This window comes from Micropterus salmoides, unplaced genomic scaffold (assembly GCF_014851395.1).
Source record: "Micropterus salmoides isolate LMB-PRFRI ecotype aquatic unplaced genomic scaffold, ASM1485139v1 Ms_hic_scaffold_3, whole genome shotgun sequence".
Lineage (NCBI taxonomy): Eukaryota > Metazoa > Chordata > Actinopteri > Centrarchiformes > Centrarchidae > Micropterus > Micropterus salmoides.
The window spans coordinates 32,349,047-32,365,282 of NW_024042261.1; the positions used below are offsets into that span (position 1 = coordinate 32,349,047).

Sequence of the window (16,236 nt, forward strand, 5' to 3'; positions counted from 1 at the left end):
TGATTTCTTAATTCACAAGCCCATGTTTTGTTTTTACTGTTGACAGTTTTATAGGAGAATAGCCTTAAGTCAAAAGCAGGTGGGGCAGCAAGTGATAGGAGCTGTGCACTGTAAACATGTTTCTTACAGTAAAAAGTAAGCATATACTTGGATCAAAGGTTCCTGTTCAATTAAATAACAAACAAAATAATTGAAACGCAATAGGCTACTTTAGGCCTACATCATGAAAGGTATTTTGAATTTGACAAATAGGCTACAGCAAGTAAACACTTCCCAACAGCCACTTGGTCCATCAGATGTTTCCTTTGCTTAAGCAAATATTTAATCATTATCAAATCCTCGAGGCATTTGCCTAGTGGAAAAAGCTGGATCAAGCGGCGTGCGTAGGCCTATATAGGTTAACTTACAGCGCGAATAAAAGTTTCAGTTTTATTTAACGTAGGCCTACTTTTATTTCTCTTAACAGTAATAGTATTTGTGAATCACAGTACAATGACGTTATTTCCTAGATATGCCAGATTTGTCAAATTCAGTCGCCCCCTCCTTTTCTTCACTTGACAACGCCTTCCGACGTCGGCTTCACCCGAAACTTGACGAAGTCACCTGTCTGGTTGGCCCGCTGAAAAAGGACTGAGGAAGCAGAGAAGGAAGAAACGAACGATCTTGTCCGGAGGGGGAAAAACATTCCCACGCCACGAGCTGTCAGGTCTAACAATGTGTTCTCGCTGAGTGACCTCTAGTTTTTGAGGAACTGTTGCCTTTTTGAACCGAATCTGCCTGTGCGTTTCATTATTTGACACTTAACAGACACTTCCGGATTGGGACTCCAGCTCCTAGTTGTCAGTGGTAGTTGGTGGGAAACAAACCAGCATGGACTTTGAACTGCAGACCATCCTGACGAATGGGAACGATGGAACAGCTCGTGAACGGGTAAGTTAATGGAGGTTCTGTGTCCTGTCTAATTCCAGTTAGAGTAATAATAATAATAATAATAATAATTTCAGTTATAATAAGTTTTGGGTTTGTAGGATAGGCTACTGTTGGAAGGATGAAAACTTGGAGGTATCAGCTCTGGCTTTGTGGACATAATTCACAATTTTTGCTGTTAAATAGATTTGATTTCGAGAGAAAATAATCAAGAGATGAATCAGTAATGAAGACAATCTAATTGCAGCTCTTTGTAAAATACATCCAGTTTACAAAAAATGTCCTTGGTGGCGTTGAGCATTTCATAGTAGCCTAATTCTTGCCTGCTCCTTTAGGTGACAGCAGGTAATGGAGACGGTGAGGCCTACAGGGTCCCTGAAAATACAGAGACCGATGGGCTGCTCTCTGTACAGGTGAGCTTCCATCAAGGCTGTGCTCTTGTATATCTTATATTTGGATTTGTTCAGGTTTACAGTTTGTTCAAGTTTAACATATGTTTAGAATGAATTTTCAGACTTTCAGCACTCCTGGACATGAAAAAATCAACACACATCCCTAGATGACTTAAGCCTATTCTATTTAGCAGTATGTTTGCTCTCTGCTTTTTGCCAGACTACTGGTTGTAATGGGGAGACAATACCCTCTGGCCATGCAGCAGAGCCTCAATGGAATCATGGAAATACACAAACTCCTTCAGAGGTATTTTGAGTTTTTGAAGCTGAAAATGTTGGAATGTTGTTGTTTCTTGGTCATTTCCTTCTACACTTAGAATAAAGGAAGTGTAACTTTTCTGTTACTCTTGAGTTTTTTCACATCCATCCTCCGGACACCAGAGAGGACAGTACAGCTATAAATAACTTAGTACTTAGACATAGACTTAGACATTTTCCTCTTGTTTTATTAGTTTTGTCAATAATGAAAACAGTACTCTTCTTACAACTTTTGATAGTGTTTTGTTCTTCTTTCAGTGTCTCTAATTATGTCTTCTTCTTGAATTATGTCACAATAACATGATGTTAGATCTAGATAAATATATTAGTATTAAACTTGAACTACCATAGACTGTAGCCATATTTTAACAAAGCAATTTCATTATTACTTTTAGAGCTGCATGTGCAGGATAAAGAGAAAGCTGAATGAGGTCGCCTTCTGGAAAGTCAGACTATGGATGATCATCATCTTCATTTTTCTCCTCATTATTGCTGCAATTATAATTTCGCTGGTTATGTGCTCAGGTAATGTGTCATGATGTGTGTATTGGATATTGTTTTAAATTATGCTACATTTATTAAATAATACGCACAAACAGGGTGAAGTTGGGTAAAGATTTATCTGTAACAAGGCGATTTATCCTAACTTTAAATCACAATGTTACAAGGATATGGCCAGCTAAAGGCCAAAGTGTATGTTATTAGCAATGCTCATGCAAGAGCATAAAATCAACACTATTTCAGAAGTATAAAACCATCCAAAGCTAATGCTAATGTTAAAGCAGTTACTTTTTACAGCTTTGAGGCTTTGACCAATTTTGTCTTTGAGCAGTAATCCATGGGGACGCAGATGAGGACTTTGACGCTTCATTGTTTAAAGTTCCTCGGTATTTCAATGGCAGCTTCCAACTGCCCAACATGGTCTTCACAGAAGAACTTTTCACCCCCTTCTCCAAAGGAAGCCAACAACTTACTGCTGACCTTCAAGAAAAGGTTTGGCCAATTATGACCTATGTTGTTGTAATGTACTTGAGAAATTCATATTAACTGGTTGTATTTATTACAATATATGAACAAATATATGAACTGTGGAATATTACATTGTGTGATAGGATTTTGTACAGTGTTTCTTCCTTTCTTTTGCAGTTAACTATTGAACATCATGGAATGAGAATTGACTTGATGCGTACAGTACAATGGCTTAATATGTAACAGCTGGAGGAAAAAACAAGGCAATTAGTTAATGGTAAAGTGAATACTTAGTTATTAAGGCAAGGCAAGGTCATTTTATTTACTGTATATAGCACATTTCATTACAAATAACGTCAGTGTGCTTTACATTAAACACATACAATAACAGCAAACATGTTCGGAAGAATATGGTAAATTAAATACAAGAAAATGCAACCAAAGCTAAATATTTGAAAAAGATTTTAATGTGGATTTTCTTGATAACCTTTAACCCTGTGTTATAAAATGACATTGCACACTATAGTCTTATTTGGTTTAGTAAGTCCAGAGCTGCATATCTGACTTCCACAACTGCCAGTGACAACTCTACATTATGTGCATGTAAAATTCATCACTTCCAAGTGAAAAACACACTATTAACTGAGCCAGTTATGCCATAAGCCTCACAAAACCCAAACCTGTTCATAGCTGCTGTTTTCAAGAGCTGAAAAGCCCTCTGTCGCTGGTTTCATCTTTTACAGAGAATTTAAATTGAAAGCCTTCAGCACCAGAATAGAGCTCACAGTGAAGTATCAGCCAAAAACATTTCTCTCACATTGTTTGCTTTTGCATGTCCCAACCTGCCCCACCCAGCTGGCTGGCTTCTACAGATCCTCCCCTGCTCTGGGACGATACTTCTCCGAAGCTGAAATATATGGTTTCAGGTAAACACACAACAAACTCACAGTGGTTATAAACTACAGTTTACACCACTGGATTTAGCCTTTTGTCATGTCAACAGACTTAAAAACTCTTTCGTCCCCCTGGCCATCAGACTGTACGATAGCCCGTAGTCATGGCAGGGAGGACAATAGACAAAACAGTTTCTACCTCCATCTGTACTCTTTACTTCCATCTGCACTCCATTTGCACTGTTTACTGTTTTTGCACTGTTCTGCTGTGTTATAAGTTATTTTAATTCTATTTTAATATAGGTTTAATGTATGTTTAATATATGTATGTTTCGTATGCTACTGGATACTTGAATTTCCCTTGGGATAAATAAAGTATCTGTCTATCATCTATCTATCATGTGTCCATTGTACAGAGGAAAAATGTGCTGAGCTACAGAACTTGTTTTACTCTTCCCACAGGAGTGGTTCAGTCATTGCTGACTACCAGCTGACATTCCTCATGCCTGAAGAACAGCAGGATCAGCTGAGAAACTTTACTCTGAGCAGGGAGATGGTGTACAACGTGTTCAGACAGTTCCTATACGACCAGCAGCCAGATGATTCAGGGCAGATGTATATTGACCCAGTTTCCCTAAAAATGTTCTTAAGACACTAAGGAAATTTTTTTACAGACAGGGACATGGGTGTATATCTTGTTTTTTTGTCATTTCATTGAGACACAACACCATGTACAATAAGGTGGATGTTTGTAGCATGTGTTTTCTCAGTGTCATTTTCCCAGGCTGTAGAAATTTTGCATATTATGCATCTTCACCACAGGAAACTACATGGCCACAGTCACGCAAGTCAGAATTATGGCTGTAGGTCATATGGATGATCTCATTGTGAGTTCTCTTTAATAGCCTTTAAAGACTGTTCTTAATTAAAATCAATAAACAGTGCGGGATAAAGGTAAAATGGACATCTGCCAACTGTGAAACGGAGTTGTTTAACTCAAGAGAATGCAAACCAAGACAGAGCTTTTATTGTGTATTACTGTGCCTTGTTTAACTTCAAGTTTATTGACTGTAAGAGTATTGGTATAAATGTCAATGTTGTTTTTTTATATATTAATTCCTGACTATCACTGTTTATAATGGAAATACAAGTGTTTATATTTGTAAATGTGTGCCATTATTTTCCATCACCAAACACGATTTGCAAACAAAAACTGTGGAACACTCTAGAAAAAACATTTGCATAGAGAGCTTTAGAGATTTATCCAGGAAAATTACATGATGGAGCATAGATGATTTTGCATGTAATAGCACTGGTGGTATGTCACATGTTCATAAACTAGAACTGTGTCAGTATGAGCGAGTCTGTTTCCTGGATGTGATCATGTCAACATGTCTCTAATAAAATTACATCTTATTACATGTTTATGCCAAATGATCAGGTCACAGTCAATCTTCCACCAGATGGTTATTAATTAGTCTTCACTTTAACTGGTTGCATTTGGCACATATGAATAAGGTTGATGGTAATGATTTGATTGAAATAGTCATGTAAGATAAAACAAATATAAGGCCAGTAATTTCCGAAATAAAGTATATTTTTGCAGACACAGTATATGTCACTACTGAAACTGCAGTTAATGTGAAGTCACAGTACAGTACATATTTAGTCAGTTAATCCTCCTTTCTACAATGGAGGATTAAATTATCATATGGTGTAAACAAGTATTGAGTTTGCATGGAAATTATTAAGTTTTGGGGTTTTATAGAGCAATAAATTATCATTCAGAGGGAAGTCCACATAAAAACACAGTGTGCCCAATTTCAGTAATTTTTTGTTTCAAGATGATTTAATCCCACAACTAAGAGTTTAATTGAGGACTTAATGTCGTTTGTTCTGAAAAGACATGATTAGAATCCATATTGTGTTTGACATGAATAGGTAATAATAATAATTCTAATAATATCAGGACCATATCTATAATCTATACTGGGGGGACACATCCTCCCAAAATTCAAATATGCTCAAAATGTCTTACTCATTGATATAAAATATATAAATAAAAAACTTCAGCTATGCTAGTGCTAGGACAGGCATCCACACACTGCCATCCGAAATAATCATTAGCAAATGTAATCATAACTAATCCTAACAAATTGCTATGATTATTACTACCTGTTTTAGTATTTTGGTGCACTGCAGTTCTGCGTGTTTGTAGAAGTGGTATTGCCATACCCCAGATGCCACTGCTAATGTCTCTTTCATTACTTTCAAATGTATTACCAAGTGGAAAACTAGACAACAATATGAGTATTATTATTGATTGAGATGATGATGAATTTTATATATGGTTATGTAATGTCAGAATGTCAGCTAGCTAGCATTCAGTATGTTCTGTTCATTAGCTAGAACAGCCCATATTCTGAGCATATTCCCCTTGCCCATCATTTGTTTACGGGACACTTTTTGGAGCAGAGTAAATAAGTGGAAAATGGATGATTGGTAGTTGGGTGACAAAAATGTGACAAAATCAGCGCAGTGCTGACACACTGCGTAACACGCGCATAATTGAATTGAATTGAATGGATTGGCCCTCTTGTCAGCCAATTCAGCTATGTGAGTCAGTATCGAGCCGATATCAGATATCCGTATCGGATAAGTGCTTCCCTTTGCAAGACATTATTAGACATTAAGTAATTTCAGAATTTCCCCCAACCCCCTTGATGTTGACTCCATGGCTATGGCCTTGCTGTATATGGAAGGAAATACTGAGGATTTATTTTTCCCGGGCCACCAACAGCATCCTTGCTTCATGACAGTCACACGTTGGTCAAAAGGTCAAATTTAATCAGCAGTGCCTCAATGAGATATTTCGAAAGGCCTTTTACTGTACATAAAACCAAATCACCCCACCTGCTCTTTGAAACTCTCAAATATTGCAAAGGTTGTCATAAACCAGAATAACCCTGCATGTTTCTGTTGGACTGGATTTATTGATTCAGACTAGACAACTTCAGCTGACTTAAGCTGTTCTTTACCGTATTTATGGCTATGGTTTGTATTTTCTGCTAGTGTCTATCACTGTTCTGTTCAAGTAAACACATTTCTTAATCTGCTTGGCAGCTGTGAGACACCATGCCATGGCACAGCGCAGCAGCATGGATCCTGGTTATGTACACCTACACTGTACAGATGCTAGTGGCCTATGTTGTTTGTAGTCACTCGTGGTCCATTTTCCTAATCCTATTTTGAGAATTGTTAATCGCCTAACACCAGATTTACTATAATAAGCTCTCTGATCTTTGATAGCCAGGTTGGTTTTAACAGCACTTCACCCTCAAACCTTTATCAATCCTCTGAAGGCAGTCAGGGGTCACTGATGCTGGTCAAATGTATTTATCCATTCTGGGTGTGAAAAGTTTATATGTAGCTGTATTGTATCAAACTCTGTCACAGATAAAATGTACTCTTACATGCTTAAGTATAAACCTGATTTTCCTTATAAGGCTTGAGTCAATAGTTTACTGGTTATGTACTGTGTCTTAAGAAATTCTTAAATATGCTTTATCCTATTTAGGCCCAACATGGACAGTTGTAATTTATTAACATTTATATGAAATCAAAGTGCAAACAGCAAAAAAAAAAAAAAGACATTTACAAACCACACAATCATCCCACATACCCAAACCACACGCACACACACACACACACACACACACACACACACACACACACACACACCAGATCACCTGATGACACGAGACATCTGACTGGATTGTACTCAGTGAGCAAATATAAAATGTTTTTTTATTGTTAAGCTGTTGCAAACCTGACCTGTTTTCAATTTTAGAAATTAAACATTTAATACTGCATTGAGGTATCAAAGTGATAACATTGTTGCTCCTTTACATTTTGCTGTATCTTTGAAAAGCATTCTTAACAAAACAAAACAAACAAAAATAGATAAATAAATAATAGAAGACATACTTTATTAATCTCTCTAGGGGAAATCAGTTTTTTCTCTCAGTTGTTATTATACACAAACAGGTACGATGTACATACATAGGGCACCTTTGGTGTTGCCCAGGAGGATAACTGGAACCTCTCCAGCTACCAGTCCACACATCGCATGACTGATCCATGCTGGCCACCCTCTGGTTTCCAGCCAAGTCCCCACGGACGGAGCTACTGCTGCCTGTAAGTGTAATGACAGGACTTCTTACAATCACAAAATGTAAAAATGTAAATGGTTAGCTTCTGAAAAGAATGCACATACATTTATATCTTATACATCAATAAAAATAACTTTTATGTAATATTTCACAAGGGGTTGAATGTGTGTTTTGTAGCTTAGAAATATCGACCCTGGAGTGTTTATGTTTTAATAGAGGATAAGTTGCAGTTCCATGAGGAATTCCAGAGACGTGATAACCTCTGTTGGTGGGCGCACAGCTATTTGGGCAAATTTAGATTATTTATTTGCATGCATTAAGAAATGTGACTATGCACGTGAGAATACAAAATAATGGTAGTTGTAGAATAAAAGAAATGCAACTTTGTCACCCAGGTCCACGTCAGACTGGTCTTCAATTAAACCCTGTAGAACCCAAGGGAGTTTCCCTTGTTGTTAGAGTACTAACTCTGGATGTTGCCAACCAACTCCACTTTAGTCATATAGCTTGCAAAGTCCTGAGATTCTTGGAAGACTTCTACAGTTATCTCATTAAAGTGTTATCTCTGCTTTTGGCTTTCCCGAGACTTAAAGATTAAGGCGGTCATTGAATGAGGTTTCAGTCAGACTTCATTGCTCTGTACAGACGCTTTCTTCTCTCGTCTCAACATTACCACTGGCTCTCTGCAGGATTCTGGACAAAATCATACCTCTGGAGGAATAATGGGCACCCACTGGTCCAGCCTGGATGATATCCTGGAGGAGGACATGCACCATTGGTACACCAAATTCATGAAGGAGTCTCCTTCAGGGCTCATAACGCTCTTTGAGCTCAAAACTATCCTTGAAATGAACGGTATGACAGAGGAGGCCAGCAGCTATGTGGACCAGATCTTCCTCACCTTTGACATGGATGGGGTAAGAAAACACCTGCAACCAATTGCTTCATCTCTGTACATGAAAACAATGGATTGTGGCATTCCCTTAGTCTGGTGAGTCTGGTAAAGATTTGCCAACTGATGAGGCAGTTGCTTGGTGAATGCCTGATGCATGCTCCCTGTTGAACAAATCTTGTATCATAGTACCAAACTTTGTGGTGGAAAATAAGAGGCTCGCTATATTACTTTTCATAGTACTTTTCATAAATTGCAAAAATATCTGACATTTTAAGAGGGAAGTCTAAACTTTTGTCTAGCGAGTCCTGAACTCTTTCACTAATCTTAGGACAAAAGTTCATAAATTGTCAATTAGGTGGACATGATTTACAGATTCTGAATCAGGAATGTGACCTGATTTACATAAATATGTATAGTTTTACTCTGGATTGCACAGAATGACAAATCATACAATTCTTATTTTGAAAATCTGAATTGAAATAATACGTTTTGGTGTTGCAATGCTAGCACATAGATTTTTAGTCCTTCCCCTAACTGTATCTTTAATGTTTCCTTTTGCAGGATGGTTATATAGACTTTGTCGAATACATTGCTGCAATAAGTTTATTACTGAAAGGAGAAATTAACCAGAAACTAAAGTGGTACTTCAAGCTCTTTGATCAAGATGGAAATGGCAAAATTGACAAAGAGGAACTGGAGACTATATTTAAGGTACAGTATATTTTCTTTGAATGTTTCATAATTAGTGTAAAGTACATCATACATACAGCAGCATAACTAAGGGATGGTTCAGCCAGCCCTAACTACAGGTATAAGCTTTATCTAAGAGGAAAGTCTTAAGCCTACTCTTAAATGTGGAGATGGTGTCTGCCTCCCAAACAGGGACCTGATTCAACAGGAGAGGAGCTTGATAACTGAAGTTTTTGACTCCCATTCTACTTTTGAATACTTTAGGAACCACATGTAACCATATATTCTTGTTAGTTTACATGCCGCAGCATTCTGGATCATTTAGGCAACCTGTTAATAAGGAATTGCAATAATCCAGTCTAGAATTAATAAATGCACAGACTAGTTCAATCTGATTAATATGACTTAAACCAGTTCACTGTGGTTCCTTTAATGCCAATTTAATGTCCCATTCTCTGTAATAGGATGTGATGGTCAGTGGTGTCAAATGCAGCTCTAACATGACTAAGTACAGCAACAAGTCCTTTTTCTGATGAAAGGAACAGATCTAAGGAATGGAGCAGCTCATACCTCAGCTGCTCTTCTCAAAATGAGCAGAAATGCGTTCTACTGGCCATGAACTAATTACCTAATCCAGTGGGCTTCTTACCTAACCCCGTCTAAATATGGCCATGGTTATAACCTAATTCACTCACCAAGGAAGTCATACAGTATATACAGTCTACAGATTACATGACACATTTTCACCTTGTCACCATTATGTATCTTTTTTGTGCATGTAATAGCTTTGCAAAGTGAAAAAGCCAAGTCCACCACAACTGAAAACACTGCTTCTGAACTGTCTGAAAACAGCTTGATTGTAGTCCACTCTTTTGTTCCGCAACCTATCTGTGTCATTTTGTAACACGTGTCATAATGCTTGACTAAAAATACTGGTGGAGAAACCTTTTTATATACAGTCTATGGGAGAAACACAGCCTTAACTAGGCACTGCGCAGGTGCAACGCCGAACAAACATTGAATAGATGTGAGATGCTTCACTCCGTAAATGAAACGGAGCGTTCAACACACAGGGGGAAAAGAGGTGCTGCAGCAATGTGCATTATTAGAGAAATATGGTGTTTTTCGAAAATTGAACCATGTAAACCTATTCTGGTACAACCTCATTATGAATCTGAAAATGAGCATACTATGACCACTTAAATAAGTGTAATTACTAATACTTTTCACCAATCAAGTCAAATCATGACCCATTTACTATGTAACACTTCAATTTGGCATGCAATTCTAGTATATGTCACAGTTGTAGCGGTAGTAGTAAATTTAGATTCAGTAATGGGTGTAGTAGAACCAGAATACAGTTTTCTTTTTAAAAGATTATTTGTTTTACATATTACTCACTTATTAGGTCTTCTAATTAGTTCTTGCACCCAGCTGCTGAATGAGGAAAGAACAGTCTTTTTATTCAAATTAAAATCTTGCAGGTCCATTTAACTAACAATTATCTGTGTAAACTCTTTATCAGGCTATTCAGGATATCACCAGAAGTTACGACATCCCTCCAGATGAGATTGTGACTCTTATATATGAGAGGATTGATGTCAACGGAGAAGGTAAAGAATATGTTACTGTCAATCCATTACTAATGTACTGATATGCCCTGAAGAAACAACAGTGTTCTTGGTTAGGTATAATGTCACCATGACCAGTCCAGACTCTAATATTGCATAAATATAATAATCCCCATTATGACAAATCCTAATATTTAAAATGTATACATGCCATTCTCATCTTTACTACTTGTCGTCTCAGGTGAGCTGACGTTGGAGGAGTTCATCAGTGGAGCCAGGGAGCATCCCGACATCATGGATATGCTCACTAAGATGATGGATCTTACCAAAGTCCTGGAAATCATTGTCAGAGGTCAACAGAAGAAAGCTGTAAACTGAATCAGTAATCAACTGCTGGATTTGGTGGAGAATCAGTTCAGAGGATCATTTTTGGTATATTTTCAGAATGCAGCAGTGTATGTGCTTGAGTGATAAAGAAGTGGGCAGTGGTGGCCCAAAGGTTAGAGAAGTGAGCTTGTGACTGGGAGGTCGCCGGTTCAATCACAAGACCGGCAGGATAAAATCTGGGTGTGGAAAGCAGTGCTTGCCCTCCCTCATTTACCACCACTGAGGTGCCCTTGAGCAAGGTCTATAGCTCAGGCTGTGGTTGTACTGGCCAGCTTCCAGGTGTGAATGTGATCAGGGTCTTCCTGCAAAAGAGAGGCTTGATTTATATAACACCTTTTAAACACAGGTTACAATAAAGTGCTTTACACTATCATCAAGCATGAACATAAAACGCAAAGCTCATACATTATGTAATGTTGCATGTAATTCTTGGTTTGCAGAGCTGTCAGGAACAACGTGAAAAACAGAGTGGGTTACCTCATCCCAAAATGTCTTGGACAGCTTTGGGATTATTTATATTAGGATTTATAATTAAACATATTAAATTTACAGAATAACACTGATTAGTCCTGTTGAACATAACTGCCTAACTCTGTGTACATGTCTTACAAAACTTCATTACAGAAAACACCTTGGTCACTTACTATGCCACCTATGCCATTATTACAGTATTTGGGCATTAACATGTTAACACAGTATGGTCATCTAAAACATTGACTAAGATTGTTTGTTCTTTGTTTCTTGTTGTTGCTTTTATAAAATCTGTATGAAAACTATTTTGTTGCTGGTATTCAAACAGTTTGATCTATATAGCCTAGTGACTGAATGTATATATGTCATGGAATGTAATGCTTTACAATATTTTTTACAATGATTAAATTTACAATGTTGCCTTAAAATGCAACGTTTTTGTTCAAAACTGCAGGAGTAGAAGTTCTTCATATGATGTATCCACACTGCATACACTGGACTATTTTTCCTTCAATAGATGACTTAACATTTTCTATAACTATGTTTTCTACATGATTATGCATCATACAGTATCAAATAGTGAAGGATATGTAAATCAATCAGGAGTAAGAATGGTTATAAAATGTTACAAAGAGTACATAAAACCCTAATATCACATATAGCATTTAGAAGCGGTAATTGTTTGTGGGTTCATCTTTAACTGATGAATGCATAGTTTAGACACCTGACCACTGAAAGAGCTCAAGGATGCCATCTTGTGAGCATAAGAGCTCAAAAGATACAACCCTGTGTTCAGTTACATATGTGCTGGACACAGAGACAGGCACCAAACTTCACTTGCAGATCACTTGTATTACTTGACCACCTTCATGATCCATAGACAGCATGCTTCAAGAAACTGTTGTTAAACAGATCATTGTCCAAAGGAAACAGGGCTTTTAACAATTTGAGTTTATAAAATCTGGTCAAATAAATTGTTGAACTCTCTTATTCACATTAGCAGCTAAATTCTATTTTAAAATAAAAGCTGGTTTTGAATGTAAAATGGAATCCAATGCATGGTCTCAAAAACAACCACACTGCTACAAATTGCAACATACCCTATTTCACTGCATGAAAACACATTTTTAATCCTACCTGATCCTAAGAGCACCTATCACATTCTACACAGCCATCTTTGTCTTTTTACTTGACACAAACTGGTATTTTGTGTTCAGGGTGGTGCTTGGCTCCTTTCTGAGCTAGCCTGCCAAGGGACAGGCTGTGTGCAGAGCTTTCATTTCCATTTCAGCAGAAAATACCAGAGCTTGTCATACACATGAAAGAACATTATGATCAGCCATCATTTCATTTCTAGGGGAACCAGGCCTCAAAACAAATGTTTGGACCCAGGCCCATCTGGACCCTGTCAATCCAATGTTGGCTTCCTTTATTTTTATGCTTTTATCACATCCATAATAAAGCATAATTTTCTTCTAAAGACTAATCATCCAAGTTCTCTTTGCCTCTTCAATATTAAGTGCAAACAAACAACAGAAAAAAAGAGTTCAAGAATACAGTACAAGACGGCCTGCAAATATAAACACAACTGACCTCAGCTTAACAATAAGGCTCTTCTTTGGGTGACGCTCATTTTTTTTTACTTCAATAAACAAATATCATCTATTTATACATTAGTCATTAAAACATGATGGTCTGCCTGGTTAATGATTTGACAGAGGTTCATTTTCTCACACACACTGGTCAGACATTGTTATGACATCGGCGAAATTGCAGGTTGTGTAAATCAAATAAAGATAAGGGTTTGACTCAACATAGCACTCAGTGTTCCTAAATGTATCGCCTGATGCAATTATGTAACTGCACTGATTAACCCACCTGCGCTCATCCTATAAATTCACCAGTATCTGCTTTCATGACTTTGCACTGCACACTGCTTCCTACTGTCAGCCACCACAACACAGGAACAGTCAACCACATCCAACTGGAACCATGCAGTCTGCCGAGGCCAAATTCAACAAAAACAGCCTGCTCTTGGCTCTGAGACGATACAGTGCCACAGTCAGCGACATGGAGCAGACCATTCTCCTGCCGAGCCTGCTGCGAGATGTGCCCTCTGATGATGTGTGGGACTGTGAGGCCGCAGAGGAGTCCTGCAAAGACCTGTATGGCAACTACCTGATGCTCAAGGCCATAAGAAACACAGTAGAGATCGGCCTGGTTCCCCTGGATGACCACAACGCCAAGAACAACATGGCGCTCAACAAAACTCTGGAGCCTCTTTTGGACACAGATCCTGAAGCTCTCTTCCGCTTCCACCTGAGAGGCCTCTTTTCTGTGATGAGTGACCTCACTAAGAAGACTCAGGGCCTCACTGAGAAATATATGGACATAATTGGAGTGGTAAATTAGAAATACATGTAAGATATGTGGACATCAAGTTAAACATCTTGTGTTTATAAAACTGCTGTATATGTAACAAAGTCATCTGAACATCTTATGTGACCCCATGCTTCTAACTTAATGAATATGCAATAAACCTGTATTGCCAAAACTGATTAACTGTATCTCTTTAATTTAGTTTACCAACTCTAATAGTCCCTTGAGAACCATGGTTTGAAAATATGGCAAAAAATATTGACTGATAAAATTATCATGAAACAACAGAGTAGTGTTCCAGGCTTGATTTGAGTCCCAACACACCAAACCTTACAGAAGGAACATTTGAGTCAGAAAATGTGGGTTGTTTTCTTTATTTACATAGCTATATTTCACACAATAAATGACAGAAAGAGTTCACAAAAAGACCAATCGAGTCTGCAAATGTTTTCTCTTTCCTTCCCCTCTTCCATCTCACCAGCCGCCGACATTTAGCGTACAGGATGGAAAGGCTCAACAATCTCTGCAAAGGTCTTTTTCTCTGGTGACATGAAAGAAACAGAGAGACATTTGATTACACACAGGCCACTGCATTTTTAATTTTAAACACTACACAAACTACACAGCATGGGGCTTCATACCCTCATACTGACAATATTTCAAGAGTCTCTGCTCTGTCATCAGTATAATATTGCTAATAAAATATATGAAAAATATTTTAAGGCACATAGGATAATGTGTAGTGGAATAACATATAGAAAACAATGGCAGGGCAAAAAATTTGAAGAAATATCCATCAAATATTATACATGAGGAAAGCAATATTGTTGGGTTCTTGTGTCTTCTGTTTAGAGCAAAAACACTGAAAATTCACGTACCCTTTGCTGCAAATTCCTCTGGGTGGAGTCTTATATACTCATTCATATCTCGATCAAGTTTGGCATAAGTGTAATTTTCATACTTTGTAAGGTGGTAACCGATGAACCAACCAATTGTTGCCAGCAGGACTTGTCTATGAGCACCTACAAAATGGAAAAGAGGACAGGAGAGATGATATGATTGTGTTTTCAGGACACGTGAAAATTATTGTAATGTGAACTTTGCACTGAAAGCAAAATAAAAGCTTTCATTTTGCTTATGTGCAACCACCTGCTTGCACCTTGTTATTTTCACAATGAGGAGGAACACGTTTCAGAAAGCTCAATTCGTTTTGCTAATGTTACCTGGTATTGTAATTATATCCAATACAAAACTCGAATAAAAGACATAATCAAAGCCCAAGTAGAATATGCCGTATTTGGGACAGTTTGGATCTAAAAAAAATCAAACTACAATGAGCACCACAAAACAGACCCTGGAAATGTTACTGGGTGAATTTATCGTCCACTTTGTGCTCAGTAAAACATACGATACGATGGATACTAACATTATTTCTTATAATAATAAAGTTTATTTATACAACACTTATCAAAACAGAGTTAAAAGGTACTTTACTTACAGAGTTAAAGGTACTATACTACTACATACTACATACTGCTCTAAGCCTGTCACAGATAGCGTTATATGAACAGAGCAATTATTTAATAGTTAGCTTGTAATTATTTAACAGCTAATTTGTTATTTAATTTAAGAACAGAGGTACTAAAAATGGTGAAACACACTTTAAGATATAGCAAGGAAGGTGTCATAACGAATTTCTGCTCTTCTATGACACTGAATCCCGACTCTTTTCTAAATGCACCATATCAGGGCAGGTAGTTGATGCATTATGATTAAATGTTGCATACGCCTCAGAGGAAAGTGCACCAGACAAGACAGTTTGAAAGCCAGCTAGCAAACATGCTAACCTGATTTTAGCGGCGGCCTGTGGTTAATGGCATTATGAAGCAAAGCGGAGCACCAGCCTACACCGGCCAGCCACACCGAGTTCCTGTTGACGACTCCCGGGGGAGGGAGAGACTTTGCCTCGTCTGGTACGAACCCCATGGCGAGAAATTTCCCCGTCAATTCAGAAATTTTAGTGACCTCCCAGGTGCCTGCGTTTACTTATCCGCTATCACCTCTCGTAGGAAGTCAAGGGCATGCTCTGCAACCGAATAAAACGTCCGGGCACAACAAAGGAGAACCGCTTCAGTTTCCGCCTATTCTGTTTCCTAGCAACCAACGCCAAAC

At 37.8% G+C, this 16,236-nt stretch overlaps 4 protein-coding genes and 1 long non-coding RNA gene across 6 annotated transcripts; 3 read left to right on the top strand and 2 right to left on the bottom strand.

Annotated features, from left to right (window-relative positions):
* Positions 1 to 325: 325 nt before the first annotated feature.
* Positions 326 to 4,936, top strand: LOC119882683 (TPA-induced transmembrane protein homolog). 2 transcript variants are annotated; one of them, XM_038692852.1, is made up of 8 exons: positions 326 to 706; positions 808 to 930; positions 1,263 to 1,340; positions 1,540 to 1,626; positions 2,033 to 2,162; positions 2,470 to 2,630; positions 3,462 to 3,532; positions 3,962 to 4,936. In XM_038692852.1, the coding sequence occupies exons 2-8, from the start codon at positions 871 to 873 to the stop codon at positions 4,155 to 4,157; spliced, it is 783 nt and encodes a 260-aa protein (XP_038548780.1). In that variant the 5' UTR covers positions 326 to 706; positions 808 to 870; the 3' UTR covers positions 4,158 to 4,936. The 2 variants fall into 2 exon arrangements, with proteins under 2 accessions (XP_038548780.1, XP_038548779.1); XM_038692851.1 differs by having other exon boundaries at positions 326 to 930.
* A 2,535-nt stretch (positions 4,937 to 7,471) lies between these two features.
* Positions 7,472 to 8,509, bottom strand: LOC119882329. Its single transcript, XR_005440495.1, has 2 exons — positions 8,381 to 8,509; positions 7,472 to 7,694 (listed from the first exon to the last, which is right to left on the bottom strand). It is a non-coding gene; the product is annotated as an uncharacterized LOC119882329 (long non-coding RNA).
* Positions 7,570 to 12,147, top strand: guca1c (guanylate cyclase activator 1C). The gene is made up of 5 exons (XM_038692333.1): positions 7,570 to 7,696; positions 8,361 to 8,588; positions 9,128 to 9,277; positions 10,782 to 10,869; positions 11,069 to 12,147. The coding sequence occupies exons 1-5, from the start codon at positions 7,640 to 7,642 to the stop codon at positions 11,203 to 11,205; spliced, it is 660 nt and encodes a 219-aa protein (XP_038548261.1). The 5' UTR covers positions 7,570 to 7,639; the 3' UTR covers positions 11,206 to 12,147.
* Positions 12,148 to 13,590: 1,443 nt separating this feature from the next.
* Positions 13,591 to 14,243, top strand: LOC119882402 (thyroid hormone responsive). Its single transcript, XM_038692424.1, has one exon. The coding sequence runs from the start codon at positions 13,678 to 13,680 to the stop codon at positions 14,095 to 14,097; it is 420 nt and encodes a 139-aa protein (XP_038548352.1). The 5' UTR covers positions 13,591 to 13,677; the 3' UTR covers positions 14,098 to 14,243.
* Positions 14,244 to 14,422: 179 nt separating this feature from the next.
* ndufc2 (NADH:ubiquinone oxidoreductase subunit C2) lies at positions 14,423 to 16,157 on the bottom strand. Its single transcript, XM_038692425.1, has 3 exons — positions 15,912 to 16,157; positions 14,943 to 15,086; positions 14,423 to 14,605 (listed from the first exon to the last, which is right to left on the bottom strand). Exons 1-3 carry the CDS (start codon positions 16,048 to 16,050, stop codon positions 14,556 to 14,558), a joined length of 333 nt encoding a protein of 110 aa, XP_038548353.1. The 5' UTR covers positions 16,051 to 16,157; the 3' UTR covers positions 14,423 to 14,555.
* Between the last annotated feature and the right edge of the window lie 79 nt (positions 16,158 to 16,236).

What these genes read in the sequence shown, in the direction of transcription:
- LOC119882683 (XM_038692851.1), top strand. Translation starts at nt 871, where the DNA reads ATGGACTTTGAACTGCAGACCATCCTGACGAATGGGAACGATGGAACA. An exon ending in TTCGCTGGTTATGTGCTCAG is followed by an intron (nt 2,163 to 2,469) that starts GTAATGTGTCAT and finishes GTCTTTGAGCAG; the next exon opens with TAATCCATGGGGACGCAGAT. An exon ending in CTGCTGACCTTCAAGAAAAG is followed by an intron (nt 2,631 to 3,461) that starts GTTTGGCCAATT and finishes TGCCCCACCCAG; the next exon opens with CTGGCTGGCTTCTACAGATC.
- guca1c (XM_038692333.1), top strand. Translation starts at nt 7,640, where the DNA reads ATGCTGGCCACCCTCTGGTTTCCAGCCAAGTCCCCACGGACGGAGCTA. An exon ending in GGACGGAGCTACTGCTGCCT is followed by an intron (nt 7,697 to 8,360) that starts GTAAGTGTAATG and finishes GGCTCTCTGCAG; the next exon opens with GATTCTGGACAAAATCATAC. An exon ending in TCACCTTTGACATGGATGGG is followed by an intron (nt 8,589 to 9,127) that starts GTAAGAAAACAC and finishes TTCCTTTTGCAG; the next exon opens with GATGGTTATATAGACTTTGT.
- LOC119882402 (XM_038692424.1), top strand. Translation starts at nt 13,678, where the DNA reads ATGCAGTCTGCCGAGGCCAAATTCAACAAAAACAGCCTGCTCTTGGCT.
- ndufc2 (XM_038692425.1), bottom strand. Translation starts at nt 16,050, where the DNA reads ATGGGGTTCGTACCAGACGAGGCAAAGTCTCTCCCTCCCCCGGGAGTC. An exon ending in CAGGCCGCCGCTAAAATCAG is followed by an intron (nt 15,087 to 15,911) that starts GTTAGCATGTTT and finishes TCCATTTTGTAG; the next exon opens with GTGCTCATAGACAAGTCCTG. An exon ending in AGAGGAATTTGCAGCAAAGG is followed by an intron (nt 14,606 to 14,942) that starts GTACGTGAATTT and finishes TCATGTCACCAG; the next exon opens with AGAAAAAGACCTTTGCAGAG.